This window comes from Prinia subflava, chromosome Z (assembly GCF_021018805.1).
Source record: "Prinia subflava isolate CZ2003 ecotype Zambia chromosome Z, Cam_Psub_1.2, whole genome shotgun sequence".
Classification (NCBI taxonomy): domain Eukaryota; kingdom Metazoa; phylum Chordata; class Aves; order Passeriformes; family Cisticolidae; genus Prinia; species Prinia subflava.
In genome coordinates this window covers 68,788,519-68,806,455 of record NC_086283.1, presented here as the reverse complement: position 1 = coordinate 68,806,455, position 17,937 = coordinate 68,788,519, and the positions used below count along the sequence as shown (strand labels likewise).

The 17,937-nt window shown below is 39.1% G+C and overlaps 1 protein-coding gene across 3 annotated transcripts in view; it reads left to right on the top strand.

Annotated features, from left to right (window-relative positions):
* Window positions 1-17,937, top strand: part of SNCAIP (synuclein alpha interacting protein) — a 95,000-nt gene that overhangs the window by 26,197 nt on the left and 50,866 nt on the right. For all 3 annotated transcript variants that reach the window (XM_063422010.1, XM_063422008.1, XM_063422009.1), the window contains exon 2: window positions 11,754-11,856. In XM_063422010.1, the coding sequence (XP_063278080.1) occupies window positions 11,800-11,856 (57 nt within the window). In that variant the 5' untranslated portion in view covers window positions 11,754-11,799. The remainder of the gene's footprint in view (window positions 1-11,753; window positions 11,857-17,937) is intronic.

Sequence of the window (17,937 nt, the reverse complement as noted above, 5' to 3'; positions counted from 1 at the left end):
GAACTAAGTGAACTTAGGCAGACCCTTTCAACCTACGACGTTCTGTGCTTTAACTTCACCCACTCTGTGTTGTTATTTTGGGGGATAATGCTGTTCTATCTTCTAGTTATTTTTGAGAATGTATAAAGCTATTAAAAATGTCTTTGCTCATTCTTAATTTTTTTTCTTTGAGAAAATGAATTTTCTCTTTTCTAAAAATTGATTTTTGTTGGTAGAAAATAATTCGAGGTTTTGCTATTACAGTTTCTTTTTGTAAATGCAGTGTTTACCTCTAGTGTCCTTTTTGAAATTATAGGATCATTTCATTTGAGAAAATAAATTATATTTCATGGAGATGATACTGGTCTTTTTTGTGGGAAGTGGCCATTTCACACATGAATGATAAGAATTTCACACTTTAAATAAATTGCTTTATTTTTGACTATTTCCTATGCCTCTGGGTGACAGGTTTTTAAATTTACAAGTAGGTAATAATGGACATTATTATTTCTCTTGTAATAGAGATTTTAGAATTATTATTCTCTGCACTAAGCAGAGGCACTTTGTTATTTTAGAGTCATGTTGTCACAAAAATGCTTAATGGAAAGACTGAAGAAATCCATTTTGAGAACAAATAGTAACTGAAGATAACATTACAATAAATACATATTCACCGGGCAGTATAAAGAAAGAAGCAGATGTTGATTACCATTTTTAAACAAATGAAGGGAGAGCAGCCATCATGCCCAAGTAGGGTCTGTGGCTGGCAGGAAGTAGTACTCTACAGCTTAGGTAAGTGTCATGAAGGTAGCAGTAGAAATAAGTAGAACTACAGGCTGTTTTCCATGCTTGACTAGTTTAATGGCCATTAACAAAAAAAATGGCTAGGAACGAATAGTACATTGTTTCATTTAATCTCCCCTTGCAGGTAGAGCCTCTTTTTTTTTTTAATATGGAAAATTACTAAATAATCACAGAATCACAGAATTAGTAGGTTGGAAGAGACCTTCAAGATTATCAAGTCCAACCCATGCCCTAATGCCTCATAAGGAATGAGCTTATAGATGTTAAAGTTACTCTGTGATCCCTGTGTGCAAATATAACAGCATGTCACAGTGAAGAGAGGATTTGCTGCAGTGCACTCAGCAGAAGCTGTGCCTCTGTGTGTGGTACTTGGATAAAGCAATGCTTTTCTTACTAGCATCAGTTAACAACTGGTAAGTGGGAAAGCCAGACCCAATTCCACTTCTAGTGCAAAAGTTTTGACGTTAGAAGTTGAAGTAAGTCCCACCACCTGCTTTCCTTACAGTTTGTCTGGGACTACATCTGGGGCAGCAGCCGTGTTTTTCACTCCAAACACAGTGTCCAGTGTGGCTACCATCCCATTCTGACCTCTGTTTTCAGTAGAACCCTAGCAACAGTGGTATTGTAGAAACAAGTTGTGGTAATGGAGTAGTGTTTATTCCTACTCTGTCTTCTGGTGAGGTTTTTGCCCAGACTTTCCCTGCTTTTACATGCATATGTACATACACTATTTACAAAGGGAGGTAGTTTGATCTAGTTTTGATCTGCATGTCAGTAAGTCCTAAAGCTTATAGAAAAAGTTAGCTGGTCTGAAATAACTGAAACATTTGCAAGATTGCAATGAGATAAGCGTACTGATTTTGCATAACTGTGGGATATTTCATATTAAGAACAAATAACCATGTAGTACTTCAAAGGGAATAAAACTGTAAAGTAATCAAATAAAGCCAATTAAATATTCTTGAACAGATCAGTTGGCCTCTTATTTGTTTTCATCATGTCATCAAAGCCAAGCAGACAGTGTATTAGCTTTTTTACAGTGCTTGAATTGTATGCTGTGGCAGTTTTGAAATAACAACCATTAATTTCCAGCTCCTAAGGTTTCTCTTTCAAGATTAATTGAAACAAACAACTTTATTTTTCTAGGCCTCACTCCAAAATGCTCAAGTGTATATTTCTCTCTGAATGCTTGGAGTCCACATTTCTTTATGCTTGAATATTGAAGGAACATAAAACTATTGGGTGGAAGGAATGGAGTTTTTTATAAGAAATCTGAGGTGGTTTGCAGTGAGCAAATGACTTTCCAGTTGGGTTACAGTAAAAACAACTTTTCAGTTAGTAAGATCACTCAGTGGCTTGAATATTAGTTTCTTCTTGTTAGATTGATGTTAGGTTATTTTGGAAATGAAAGAATAGAATCACGCTCTTCTGATATGAAGTGTAATGGTTGTTCATGAGACAACTAAATGGACCGGAATTGAGAAAAGCAGGAAGGATATGCTTCCAACAGCCAAATAGACACTCCTTGTGCTAAGATGGGTAACATCTTAGTCACACAGATACCAATGGCAAAGCTTGCTTGTATATTACTGCAGCTCAAATGTCATCCTTAGAGTAACGCTTGTAGGAAACTACCTGAAGTATTCTTTAGTGTGCTGGAAAGACCCCCAGCAAACATGAGGTATTGTGTCTTAATAAACATGCCTTATTTTCACTTAGTGTATGCTGACACACATCTCACAGACTACATAGTGTCAGTCTTTGTAGAAGTTAAATATATTTGATGTTAAAATGCCTGAGGTTGTGATTACTTTTGCATTCATTTCATGGAAGTAGAAGAGTAGGTGAACCGTATAATATTACCTATTTCCACATGACTTCTTCAAAATCATAGGGATTTTGAAAGGTTATCTAGTCCAAATCCCATGCAATGAGCATCTTCAACTGGATCGGGTTGCTCAGAGCCCAGTCCAATTTCACCTTGAATGTTGACAGAGTTAGTTGGCAGATGACAAGTTGTCGGCTTGTTCCAGTGTTTCATCACCCACATTGCAAAAAAATTATTCCTTATGTCTAGTTTAAACTCACTAACTATTACGTTTTGTTCTATCACTACAGTCCCTACTAAAAATCAGTCTCCATCTTTCTTGTAAGCCCCCTCCGAAGTTTTGAAAAGCTGCAGTAAAATCTCCTTGGACCATTCCCTTTTCAGATTGAACATCCCTGACTCTCTCAGCCTTTCCTTGTAAGAAAGTTGTTCCCTCCCTCTAGTTATTTTCATGGCCTTCCTGTACACCCACTCCAACAGATCCTTTCCTGTGCTGAGGACCCCAGAAGTGGGCACACTATTTGAGCTGAAATGTCACGAGAGCAGAGTAGAGGGGCAGAATCCCCTCCCTTGACCTGGTGGTTGCACTGCTTCTAGTTTGGACATGTTTGGCTTTCTGGGCTGCAGAAATTGTGCACATTGTACATTTCTTTTAAGACTTGATGAGATTGAATAATAGAATCATAGAAGTGAAGAAAATACTGAGTCAGTAGATAAACGCAAGAATCATCATAGTCCAGCTCCAGGCCCTGCACAGGACAGCCCCGAGAATCACAACATGTATCTGAGAGCACTGTCCAAACAGATCTTGAGCTTGATCAGGCTGGTGCTGTGACCACTTCCATGGGAAGCCTGTTCAGTGCCCAACCACCCTGGGAGAAAACCTTTTCCTGATATCCAACCTAAACCTCCCCTGACAGAGTTGCATGCCATTGTCCTGAATCCTGTCACTGGTCACCACTGAGATCAGAGTCTGCTTCTCTGCTTCCCCTCACAAGAAAACTGCAGAACTGGAGTGAAGTCTTCCTTAATCTTCTCCAGGCTGAACAGACCAAGCAACCTCAGCTGCACCTCCTGTGGCTTCCTCTCAAGTCCCTTCTGCATCCTTATACCTCTCCTTTGGATGGTTTCTAGTATCCTTAGATCCTTCTTATATTGTGGTGCCCAAAACTGCACACAGGCCTCAAGGTGAGGTTGCCCCAGTGCAGAGCAGGGTGGGACAGTGCTGCCTTTTATATGCAACCGATATGGATGAGCATGGTATATAACCAGGAGAAGTTAACTATGTTTGGGTAGGAGCAAATACATTTGTTCTTGTCTTAAACCAGTCCTCTGTGTACACTGGCTTCATTAAGATCAGAACTGGGCTCCGTATTTGGGACTATTCAGGGCTGTAGGTGGATTGTTTCCATATGTCTGGAATACAGAGTTTTTGTGAAATAAAATTTTAGAAACAGCATCTTTTGATCTTGGAGAATTGTGCTTTGCTGAATTCTGTCTTCCTGTCCTATCAGTGTAGCTTGTGCACTGATAGTACTTGAGTGGTGATTAAAAGGAGTGGTTTTACTTTTACTTGCCTTAGGAGTATCATACTGTTATGAATTGTTGTTGTGAACTTTTAAACTCAGGAGTATTCCTGAATAAATGTGATACAGGATTAGGTAATCCTGGTTGCAGAATACATTCCTTCACTGAAATAAATCACATAATTTTTCAGCTTCACTGTAACATTTTTTCCCAATAAATTGTTATTTAAAATTCATCTTAACTCTTTAGTGTCTCCTATCACTCCTATTGAGCCTTCTCGTTATATTTTTATGTTTTTATTATGTCTGGATAGGCAATTTCAATGGCAATATGTAGAAAAAAAATTACATCACATGATTAGAAAAAATACTTTGAGAGATCTAGAGGGTAACAAAAATGGGCTGCACAATGCAGTTCAGAGTATATTATATTTTCACAAACCTTTATATGACTTAAAAATATCGACATAATCTAACTATGTATCATGTTGCAAATTTATTTGAATGCATTAAGTTAAAATAGTATGCCTACAAAAGGAAATCAACCTCCATTACAGCTTCACTGTCAGTCTTTATATTCATGAAGTCATATTGTTTAAAAATTTATTGATTATATTCAAGTAATTTCCCCTTTAGAGATGATGAGGGTAATAGGAATATGAGTTAGAAGCTGGGATCGTCTAAGCATGTGTTAAATATAAACAGTTAGTATAAATATAACAGTATAGTGTTAAATTTAAACAGTTACTCATACCTAGATGATCATGGTAGGTCCCTTCCAGCTCAACTGTTCTCTTCCATTCTAATGAAACTGTATGCTTCCTATGGCTTTGGTGCTTTCTATGTCTTTCATGCTTTCTTCTTGACTTCTACATTTATCACCTGCAAAGGCACCATCTGTATTTAGTGATTAAAGATGTTGTTTTGGCGATCTTCTGCAAAGCTTCAGATATGTCCTCTTCCAGCGCCCGCTCTAGTGTATTTGCATTATGTTTATATTTAATCGGATTACTCTTGCATCACAAAGCTCTGTTAATAGACAAGGATTCCAGCTATACCAAAAGTTAGACATCTGTACAGCGACCATGCAATCGCTGGCTCAAAGAGCATGTAATCTTTAATAGGAGAAAGCATGTAAGCAGGTACTGGGGTGCATAAGAAGTGATGGGATAGCTAGAGAGGTGGTAGTGTTAGCTCAGATTAGCTCTGTTAGGACCCAGCAACTGAGCTTTCTTGCCTTTGTTCAGCAGTCCAGTTCTCACATCCCCCAGTTATGGCAGTGTTTCTGGATGTACTGTACTGCTTTCTGCACATTGTGTATTAAATAGAGGTGGAAGGCCAAATGAATTTTTGGTGGAACAGGTGTTACAGTAGACTATGAGGATGGAGGGTCTGATTTCAGTTTTAGGCATTTCCTAGTGCTGACGTCCCTTCCCCAACAGTAGATTTTAATTGCATGCTGAGCTTTCCATTGCATGCTGAATAGATCTAACATAATGTAATGTTACACTGCTCTGTTTGTTTGAAAGTGAAGAGATTTGGGGTTATGATCTTGGTATTTCTTAATGGTAGGGAATAAAAGTCAGATGCTTACCAGATTTCAAGCATTACTTGAAACATATACTGTGTGCTTAAATTGAAGATGTAAAGTCTTTCATTTCTGCCCACAGATCTTGTTCATCTTGAGCTACTATAGCTCCTGATGCTGATGAAAGGACTGTATGTTTATTTTGTTATCTTAGACCTATAATTGAAAAATGTAATCTTACCCCCTAATTAAAAAGCAATTGTCATGGCATTCTGGCATTTAAAGCCTAAATCTTTAATATTAACTGCGCTAAAGGAAACTTAGAAGTATTTGACATCTGATTACTTTATATTTGATTGAAAGTTTAAGTAAATCCCCAAATATTTTGTTAAAGTGGTTATGACATGTGGAAAATAAAATCCCATGTGGAATTTAGAAAGATTTCTTTGAGTTACAACTGAAATAAAGATTTAATTGGCAGCAGATCTTTTACTGTTATTTGTTCTTGGTTTTTATGTACCCATAAATAATTAAAATTATTCATTTTCAAGTGTTTGTTTTATTTTGGCCCAGTAAAGGACATTTTCATTGTGCTCCTTCTTGGATTAGCCTTTCACATGCTATGGTGAAACTGCTTTTGTCTGAGATACTGCAGCACTTTGCTTTTGATGCTGCTGAATTCACTACAGCCTTGTGGCAAAGGCATCGCTACAAATCGGTAATTTCTTCCATTTAACATTATGTTAAATCTGTCAGCTGTTTTGTTCCACAGTTTTGCATTGAGCAGTCAGAACAAGAACTTGAACCTGATGTTTGCACAAATCGTGCCTCCTCTATCAGTCTCCTCATTCACTTAGTTAATTGCTGGACAGAAAATGCTCACTGTAGGGCCTTGTTCTTGTCTATGAGCACTGGTATGGGTTATGTGATAGAGCTGATCTGACTCTTAAAGCATTTCTGCCGTTCCTGCATCAAGCCTGCTTCATCCTCAAGAGGCACACTGGCCCCTGGGGATTTCTGATAGTGTGACTGTTTGTTTGAGACTGTATGGAGAGGAAAATCCAAGGCTTGATCTACCTTAGAAACTAAATCTGTGAATGACTGTAAGCATTACATCTGTTGGTAATATGTGCCATCAATCCAGAGTGGTTTTTTAGTATTTGCAGAACACTAAAATGTTGATGTATTTGTTCCCTGCATCTAATACTTTATTATTAGTAATATTAGTATTATACTGGAAATCCTCTTTTTGTTCCATTTTCCCCTCATTCATCTGATTGTATTGAATGTTAGCAACAGGATTTCAGCTCAGCTGTCTAGTTTGAGCTGAGAAGGAAAGCAGCAGAGGAAGTGTTTGGAAAAAAACTGTGATTCTTGCTCGTGTTCGAAAAGGAGAAGGATGAGTTTGGTTCCAAATACTACTATCTGTTGCAATGCAACGTATGCAATATGTTATTGTACATATAATCCTAGTATTAGTTTCTGTAGTAGGTTTTAGCTTGATTTCTCTTGGTGAACTGGTTTCACAAAATTGTAAAAAGCCACTTTTTCTCTGAGTACATATGGGTGAGTTTATGTGGTTTTCTTCTTTTAGTTGTGTATTCTGAGAGACGGCCAGATTTCTTTGACCTGTGTAAAACATACATGTATGTGCATATATCTCTCTGCAAGTCAAATTGCCAGACAGGAAATGCCCTTTTTTGGGGTTAAAATTTTGTGGAATATTAAATTACTAGCTTCCAAACTGCAGTTTGGAACATTTATAGGTTAAATGTCAGACATTTCTGCTGACGAGCTAGAGACAGTCATCTGTATTGCTTTGATGTTGGTACTGGAAACACATTATTCATCTCATGTCAGCAGCTGCTGGCAGTTGCAATTTTGGTTGCAATTATTTCTACCTTGTATTTGACCAGTTGTGCTTATAATCCTCCTGTGAATCCTATTCAGATTGTTTCTGCCTCTGGTGGTGTGCTGAATTCAGTCATCACAAAGCTCTCAAAATAGTCACAGCTCTGAGTACCATCCTTACCATATGGTTTGGATTATGCATGGTGGAGTTATGCTGTGTTAAATTGTACCCAAAAAGTACACCTTTTGCGTAAAGCTCCAAATATAGTCATGAGAAATCTTAGTCATAATAATGGAATTGAGATGTTGTTCAATTTTACTTCGTTAAGAAAAAAATCTTGTAGTGAAGCGAATATATTAATCTCTCATTCTTTCTTTTACTATAACTGAACACTATTTTCAAAAGGCTTTCCATAGAGAAAATTTCTTTCTTTTGGTTAGTGACTTCATCTTCAGCCTTTGTGTGTTTCATAATCTTTAAGTTTTGAAAAGACAGAAGATAACATTTTTGGGAAGTTATGATGCAAGACTGTGGACGGACTTCATGGGTTTTGTACATCACTAGGTGGAATGAAATTGTTTTGTCAGCTGTGCATGGATACAGCAAATTTCTTTTACTTCGATGGCTTCTTCCAATTTGGAGTGAAAAAATAAGTAGGAAAGTTTGAGATCTTTCTGTTCTAAATCTTGAGATATGTGATAACCAGGAATAATAGTTATTTTACTAAAACCATGGACTTTTTTTTTTACTGGAGTTTTTATTAACTGAATAATTTTTAAGTGAATAATGTAATTTTACTTTTAAAAATTATTTCAAATTTTTATTTTAAAATTTTGTTTTATTATTTACTTTTAAATTAATAACTTCCATTTTTGTTGAAAATAAAAACGCTTGGTCAGTTCTTGATTCTTCCTTACATGGCATGTTTAAAGTAGCTTTGTTTATCTCTTCTGCTGACTTTTAAATATAGTGAGTGGACAGCTTTTAATCCATTTAATTCCAAGGAAAAACTGAAACTCGCTGAAACTTTGGTTTGTTTTCAGACTATTTCTATGTTATATGGTCCATATATGTTTTTAACCTCTAAACTTATATTTTAATGCTCGTTCCTACTTAGACACCTGTCACCTTATGTAGTGATAAACACAGTCCTTTAATTTGTGTAGGACGGTACATACAAAATCGTACAAAAATATTCAGAGTTGGAAGGGATCATAGAATCAGCTTTCCACACAGAAAGCCCCAGTTGTCATGCCGTGTGTCTGACAGCATTGTCCAAGCAGTTCTTGAACTCTGTCAGGCTGGTGCTGTGACCACTTCCCAGTGCCCAAACACCCTCTGGTAGCTGGCATATACAGTCAGAATTTGTCAAATACATTTGACATAGACAGTCAGCCTTTGTCTTCATTCAAAACCTGATAATAATTTGGTTTGAGCTGATGTCAGTAGTGCCAGTGATAGACTGACAGCTAATCTCTACTTCTCTGGAGGGATGTCACAAGTCCTGTCTGCAAACTGCTTCTGCATGGTCTCCATTCTCCACATGCTTACAGGTCCTGCCAAGACCCTACTCCAGCATGGACTGTCCATGGGATCACACCCTTCTTTGGACTTCCAACTGCTCTGACTTGGGGTCCTCCACAGGCTCCTCCATGGGCTCAAGGGGGACAGCAGCCCTACCATGGCCTTCACCACAGGCTGCAGGGGAATTCCAGCTCTGGCATCCGCACCACCTTGTCCCACTCCTTCACTGACCTTGGTGTTTGCAGGGCTGTTGTTTCCATATTCTCACTCCTCTCTCCTGGCTGCTGTTGCACAGTAACTTTTTCCTTTTCCTAAATCTGTTATCCCAGAAGTACCATCACTGTCACTGAGGGGCTCAGCTCTCATCATCAGTGGGTCTGTCTAGGAGTGCTCTGTCTGGAACTGGCTCCATAAAACACAGCAGAAACTTCTAGCATCTTCTCTTGAAGCCAACCCTGTAACTCTCCCACTACCAAAACCTTGCCTTGCCAATCACTGCAATACATTATCAGTGCACTTCGCCACAATTATGCTGTAATGTCTACCAAATACATAAGTAAAAAATAAACAATATACTGAAATGTTTCTGTTAAAGAAAATCTGCAATGCAGAAATTTGTAGACTTGAGTGTCATGCCTTTTCACTGTAGTTATTTCCTTTCATTGTCAGGCTTTTGTCTGATTTTAGTGGGTCCCTCTAAGAATAAACATAGCATAACATGGGAATGTACAAAGTAGAAAGCTTCTGGTGAGTTTCACCATAGAGACACTTGGTTTTACCTTTCTGTAGCCTTCTCTGTTCCCACTGACTCATGTCTAACAATCACAGTGAGAGAAAATTGTAGGTAGCTGAGATTGTTCTTACATGCTGCTGTCCTCCACAGTCACCACAAAATTGCTTGGACAGTAAAAATGAAAAAATCGTTGGGTTGAGATCAAGACAGTTTAGTAGGGAAGGCAAAAGCTGTACCTGCAAGCAGAGAAAAGGAAGGAATTAATTCACCATTTCACATGGGCAGGCAGGTGTTTGGCCATCTCCAGGAGAGCAGGGCCCTATCATGCATAAAACTGACTTGGGAAGACCCAAACTCCATCACCCCAAATACCCTCCTTTTCCTTTCCTCCAGCTTTCTGTGCAGATCCTTATGTCATCTGCTGTGGAATATCTCACTGAGTTACGTGGCTGTCCTGGCTGTCCTTTTGCACCCGCAGCCTGCTCAAAGAGGGGGAAGGGGTAGGGAGCAGAAGTCTTTGGCTCTGTGTAAGCCTTGCTCAGCAGTAATGAAAACATACATGAATTATCAACTTCATTTTCCCCACAAATCCCAATCCCAGCCCCATACTATCTACTGTAAAGAAAATTACCTCTATCCCAGCCAAAACCGGAACATTCACGTAATGAGAAAATGATGCTGATAGTGCTTCAGTAACTTGGTGAGAAAAAAAATTTGCTTTTCCATCTGTTTCAGCACAATACTGCAGTTTTGCCTACTGGCAAATAGCTTTCTAATAGCTTCTCAAGAAGAGGTGTATTAAGGTCAGCTTTGTGCTTGGATAGTGTGTTATTAGGGAGATTAATAGCTGAGGTTTTGTTTTGTCTAACACTTACAGAAAAGCATTTTTTTAGACCGTGTATCCTAGGACATTTTTAAATGCATGTGAAAGTTTCACATAATGATTTTATTTAGGCCTACACAGCTGATTTCATTCTTCATAAACATATTTCTGAGTAGTCATCATATGAATAAATTGGGGTTTGTAATTTTTTTTTCCTTAAGGTGTTTCCTTTGTTATATACAAGTACTGGAGGATTTAATTTTCTTCTATAATAATACTTAATAGTTATGTAGTGACTCACATTATTGAAAAATACATTGTGCTTTTGTTTTTCAGCTTCCTTTAAAGTACCTTCCTTTTCTACTTCTGTTTCACTTGCCTGTAGTGATAACACACACGTTCATTGTCATGATTGACAATGAGGGGCTTATTGTCTTGAATCTTCTGATTGTTGAAGCTTCAGTTTATTCAGATCTAATATTGACTTTTCCAGACAAATTTCTTGCTTTGCAAGAGAATTTGCTCTTCTTTTCCTCTTGCTGTAAGAAAATGTTTAATGCTCCTATTAGTGCATGTGATACAATTCTGGTATTGAATTCATTGCCATTTTGGGGGGATGTGCACTCAGAGCCTGAGAGGTGGTAAATCATTAATCTGTAAAGCACTGGCTGCATTGTGTGTTTGTCTGCTTGCAAGCAGAGATAAGGTGTGATAGGATTTTGTTGTCTGTGCACAGCAGGATTCTCAGTTCTTTTCTGAGACTCTTGGGCAGAGGAAACCTACGGTAACAGGATTTGCTGTGAGTGAATGTCTCATCCTTATGAGAAGGCACATCATTAACCCAGCTGTGGCTGCAAGGTCGTGAGGGCGTTCAACAGCTTAGGTCTTTATGCCTGTATTGAACTTCTGGAGGATCTGAGTGATGCTGAACCAAGTGTTTTTTACTTCTACTTCAAGTAGCACTTAGTTGTTCTCCCAAAAACTAAAATGTCTTCTTTACAATATGCAGAGTGGAGGGGGCAAATTGTTGATGTTATGAAGTTATGAAACATTTTACTATTCAAGTTGAATGTTTCAGGAATGTAGCAACTATATGAAAACTCTTTTGTGTGATTTTGGCTCTCTAAAGATAACACATCTCTCTTGTCTTCATTAGGTCTTTATTAAAGTGCTGACTCACCCAAAATGTCCATAAGAGAATAATGGAAGCCCCTGAATACCTTGATTTGGATGAAATAGATTTTAGTGATGATATATCGGTAAGTACAAGTCTTATTTTGTTTGTTCAAGTTGAGACAACCTTAGATATCTCAGTCCCCATGTAAAAACTAGCACTGTGGTTAGAAGCCACACTTCTTTTTACTTCATATAAATGAATGGTTAGATAGGTTGAATCTAGAATGAAACACAGATATTTTTGTAAAGGAAATCTCTCTAAAAAGCTTGGAAAACTTGATTCCTCTCCTTCAGAGAGTAAAAATTACTTGTAGACCAAATTAACAAATTAGTTTAATTTCTGGGTTGCTTCTCTCCTATATTGTCCTAAATGAGCTATATGTGCTGTAGTGCTAGGCTTAGACACCAAGATTTTAACTTTACTTTTTTCAGTCAAATGTATTTCAGTTGTAAAAAACCTGCTTCTCTCACCTGTGCTCTTTTCACCAGTAGCCATTTCCCAGCTTGATTTTATCAATAGGTGTGATGTGATAGTGTACAGAAAGAGACAGAAAAACTTTGACGGATTCACAGACAGCAGTGATCCTTACTGTCACAAATAAAACAGGCCTAACTGCAAGCAAAATACTGTTTTACTGTGTTACTTTATACATTTTTAGTGTTTTTATAGGAGGCACTGGTACTGTGTATTTCTTTGTCACTCATAATAGTGCTCCTACTGTCAGTGTTTCTGCTTTTTGTGCAATAGAGTTGTTCATATGTTCAATGTTTGATAAAAAATAGACTTGAATACATAAAATCTCCTGTAAGAGAATGTATTAATTCCATTTTCAGATAAAAATATGCCACCATGTCCTTCCATGTTTTATAGTTTCATTGTAATTTTTTTTTTTTTTTTACAGAGGGCCTGGTTTTCCTGTTAGCTTTTGGGACTCTTGATTCATTTTAAAACATTCCAGATGCTTTATTCACTGACAAATTCCTTTTGAAGAGATTTTTTTTTCTACCTGTTGTATTGTTGAATTTTTATTAAAGCAGAATATGGCAAATGCCCAAAACATTACAAGAAAATGAGCCAATCTTGAGTGAATACCTTATTATGGGCAACTTTCTTAATATTACTGTTATATGCCAGATTATTTCCTGGTATCTGTTTCTATACTCAGTTTAGTAAAACCATAAAACATAATAGATGTAACCTTTCCATGTCCCTCCCGTTGTGGCTGTTGCTGCATACTGGTGGGTTAGGTTACTCACTTTTCTGCTGAACAGCTCGGGCTTCCTGCTTTAGTAGGGTGTTCTTTCAGTGGATGCTGAACATTAAATAAAAAATCATCACACATGATTGAGGTAGCAGTTTTACTCCCTCCTTTAGCAGGTATGAGGACAAAGGATTTGTTGCCAGAGCCCAGATCAACAAGAGAATTCATGGTTACTCTAGTGCTCTACTCCTATCTCATCATACACAGTTTAGAAATACCTGACCTTCACATTTTATCATTAGCCTGCTCTAGTAAGAGCAGCTGCATAACATCTGTATTAGCAAATTATATTATTCATGTTAACTTTCTGGTTCTAATCCAGTGCAGAAAAGTGACTAATAATAATGGCAGCAAGAAGGATGTTAAAATGATGCCCTTACAAATGTACCTCATTTAGAAAGCCACTGTTTGTAGTCCAGACCCTTCTCCCCCATTTCTGCAAAACTGACCAAAATGCAATGATGAAAAAGATAGACAGAAAGAGAGGAATTTGTTTTAAAAAGGAAATACATATGTAAGTAAGGGAAAGGGGAGAAGGAGTTTGTTTGGGGTTTTTTGTTGTTGGGATTTTTGTTTGTTTGTTTGTTTTTTGATATTTTTTGTTAGATTTGTACATGAGAAAAGGAAACTGCATTTCTTCAATATCATGGAATCCTAGAATGGTTTTGGTCAGAAGGGACCTTCAAAGGTCATTCAGTTCCAGTCTCTGTGTCATAGGTAGGGATACTTTGCACTAGATCAGTTGCTCCAAGGCTCATTGTGATGGGTTGAGAGTGACTGGTCACCAGGTGCCCACCATGCCACTCTGTCACTCCTCCTCCATCGAGAAGCTTGTGCTTTCGGGAGAGGGACACCACTCACCAATTGGTGTCATGGGAAAAAAAGAATCCACTTGGCGATATTAATTTATTGCCAATCAAACAGCACAGGATGAGGAGAAACAAAGACAAATCTAAAAGCACCTTTTCCCCACTCCTCCATCTTTGAAGTCTGAACTTTACTCCTGAGTGCTTTGCCTTGCCGCCTCAATAAGCACAGGGGGATGGGACAGGATGGGGTTTGCATTCAGGGTATATACTAGTTTGAAAGTAAACCAATAGGAGATGCCAAGTCAGAAATACAATTTAATAGGAAATTTAAAATAAATGTAATAATACAGAAACACCGACAGTCAGAATACAACCTGACACCCTGTTTGTTAAGATGTTGGTAGCAGTGTGATTAAATGGTGGCTGCAGTCCTCTTGAAGTGATAGATGTGGTTCTGTTGAAGCAGTGACCCTGTAGAAGGGCTTGATCTTCCTCTGAAGATCCAGTGGTAGTTACGGAGCTCTTGTCCTCTGGGAATTCAGTGGATAAGGCTGCTTGTTGTGTTCCAAATGTCAGACTATATCCAGGTAGGACTGTTTGGTTCCTCCCCCTGGGCAGAGCATCTCACAATGGGATGGTGTAATTTTATGAGTCATGCAGTGAGACTCAATGGCCCATTACTGCTATTATCAGGGATGAGTCATGAAGGAGATATGGAACACTGCCCTACCTGGTTTTAACAGCTTATGAAGACGGTGATAGAATACATACTTTCGGGTTCATCTCACATTGTAAGGTAAGACAGGTTGTCAGAAGTTATCAGAATTTATCAGTGTCACTGCTGTTCCCTCCTGGTCCTCTTCATGCCTGCACCAGTGTGGGGTCCCACCCACTAAAGGCCTCTGTGAAGTCCTCTGTGAACTTCTCCAGTGTGAATTCTTCCTGAGGACCACAGTCCTTCATGGGCTGCACCAGCTTTCATCCTTTCCATGAGATACAATCCTTCAGGAAGAGACTGATCCATCATGGGACTCACGCAGAGTCACAGTTCCTGTTGGAAAACCTGTTCCTGTGTGGTTTCCTCTTCACAAGAATTAGTTCCTGCCAGGAGCCTGCTCCAGCACTGTCTTTGCACAGGCTGCAGGTTTCTTCAGGGCACATCCACACATTCCAGTGTGAGCTCCTCTCCGAGCTGAAGGCTGGTTATCTGTACCGTGGTATTCTGCTGTGACTGTGGGGGACTCTCTGCTACAGCACCTGGAACCCTGCCTTCCCCTACTTCCTCACTGACCTTGATGTCTCACATTTTATTGTTCCTCTCTCCCAGCCACTCTTACGCAGTAGTTTTTACCCTTTCTTGAGTCTGTTATCCCAGAGGCACTACCAGCATCTCTGATGGCTCAGCCTTTGCCAGTGACCAATCCTGTATAGAGACAGCCTCCATTCTTAGTTTGCGACATAAACCAGATACAATCATTTGTGGTGGGCATCCACAACTTCTCTGGGCAACTTGTTGCAGTGTCTCACAACTCTCATTGCAAAAAATGTCCTTGTATTTAATCTAAATTGATGTTCTTTCGTTTGCCCTTTGTCCTGTCACTACAGGCCCTGAAAAACAGTCTTTCTGTATTTTTCTTATAAGCTTCCTTTCTTGTATTGGAAGGCCATAAGAAAGTCTCCTTGCTGCCTCCTGTTCTCCAGGGTGAGGAATCCAAACTCTCTCAGCCTTACTTCACAGAAGAGGTGGTCTAGCCCCCTGGCTATTTTCATGATCCACTTCTGGACACACTGACCAAATCCATGTCTTTTTTGTCCCAGCAACCTCTGAGGCGGAGGCAGTACTCCTGGTGGATTCTCCCAAGAATAAAGTCTGCAGAAGGATTACCTCCCTTACTTTTCTGGCCAGACATTTTGTGCCCAAGATATGATTGACTTTCTGCAAGTGAGCATTGCCAGTTTATGTCAAATTGTTCATCCTCCAGTATACCAACTCCTTCTCTGCAGGGCTGGTCTCAATATCTTTGTCTGTATGGATACTGGGCATTGCTCTGACACATGGACACATGGACACAGGATCTTGACCTTGTCAAACTTTATGATGTTCACATGTGCCCACACAACAACCCATCCCAAGGTCCTTCTGGATGGCATTTCATCCCTCCAACAAATCAACCACTCATCTTGGTGTTGTGAAAATTTGCTAAGGGTGCACCCGATCCTGTCATCTATGTCCATGTCAAAGATATTAAATACTATTGGTTGCAGTTTGCATCCTCAAGGGACACCATTCATTGTTGAGTTTCACTTGGAGATTGAGTTATTGATGGCCAATTCCTTGTCTATCTATCCATCAAACCCATATCTCTCCTAATTAGAGGCAAAGAGGTTGTACTTGGATGCAGTGTGCCAAAGGTGTGACAGAAGCTGAGGCAGATGACATCTGTAGCTCTCTCACTCCATTGTAGGAGGCCACTATCTTAGTCAGGCACAATTTTCCCATTGTGAAGCCATGCTGGCTATCTCTAGTCACCTCTCTGGCATCCATATGTTTCAGCATAACTTCTAGGAGGATCTGTTCCATGTTCTTACTGGGCACTGAGGCAGGGCTGACCCTGGTAGTTCTTAGGTTCCTTCTTTTCATCCTTGTTAAAAGAAAATGTGATATTTACTTTTATCCAGTCATTGAAGACTGACTGCTATGACTGTTAAAATATTATTGAGAGTGGCTTAGCACATATATCTACCAACTCCATCAGGGTTCTGGAATGCAAATATGATGCTTATTTTATAAACTATGATGGTGCTATTCCTGATCTAGATGATGTAGTTTATTATTTCACTGTAGTTCAGACAGCAGAATAGGTTTTGGAGGCTCTTGTTTATGCTAAACAAAATATTCTGTCTGCAGCAACATTAAGCAACCCAGCTGAATATTTTCACTTATTTCTTCATTAATAGCTACTCACAGAAAGGAAGGGGTAAAAACACCTTTATGTTGCATTAAATGATAGCTACATTATCAAATATGTTTTATGCTTTCCCATTTCCTATTTCTCCTGATTTTTACTATAAATTTATTCCTGCTCCTAAGTTTTATGCGGTTGGTATGGTTATCTGAAGGTTTCCTAACCCTTTGATTCAAATGCAGGATTTATATTGCACTGGCAAATTGAGAAAATTGGAACAATTTGATTTTTTGCTTTACAGAAATAATACAAGATAACCTCATCATAACCAGAGTTGCTCATGATAAGATACTTGTGAGAGGGCTATTCTGCTCTGTGTCACTTGTCCACTACTTGCAGATGCACTTGTGTTCTAGAAGTATCAGTATAATCTATCTGTTGTGTAGGTAATTACTCTGACCATTCGTAACTCAGTACCAATGAAAGCCAGGCTCAGTGGTGCCAGTGTGAGACTGCACCTAATTTAAAGGTTTGTGAAATGCAAGTGCAGTAATTGAGTTCCCATCTAAGTAAATAGCTGTTGGGTCATCAGGAATTTTGGAACAGCCTTAAAAACTTCTTGTGGATCCTCGCCTGGCAGGGAAGATGTAGCCTGTGCCTGGCCAGGAGTATGCCCAAGCTGCTAACCTCCCGTTTACTCAACACAGGGCCCCTCCTGAGCTTGCTGCACCCTTCCTTGGCCACAGGAAGAGCTGGGTCACTCCTGAGGCTCACTCACAGCCAGACATTGCCTGCCCAGCCACCTGTCCTGCTGGGCTCAGCGTGCAGGGTCCTGCATTGATGTGCAGGCACAATCATTAGCTGCAGCGGATTGATTTATTTACCATCCAGCTGGAGAGCTCTCTGTTCTTCCTCTTTTCTTCCTCATTCATTTGGAATGAAGCAAAATGCAGATGTCCATTAAGTTGTTCATAGGAAGTGTTCATTTCCGACAGACATTTTGTACCCCTAACAGTGTAAGTGGTGTCTGTATAAGTTCCCTTTGAAGCTAAAGGGAGGAATAGTATATCAACTGTCTATGTAAGATGCACAACACATAACACAGATAACCTAACCAGTGCTCCAAATGTGCTCATCTCCGCAGTAAGCAGGACATTTGGTTAGGGGAGGTGATATTTCCCACATGC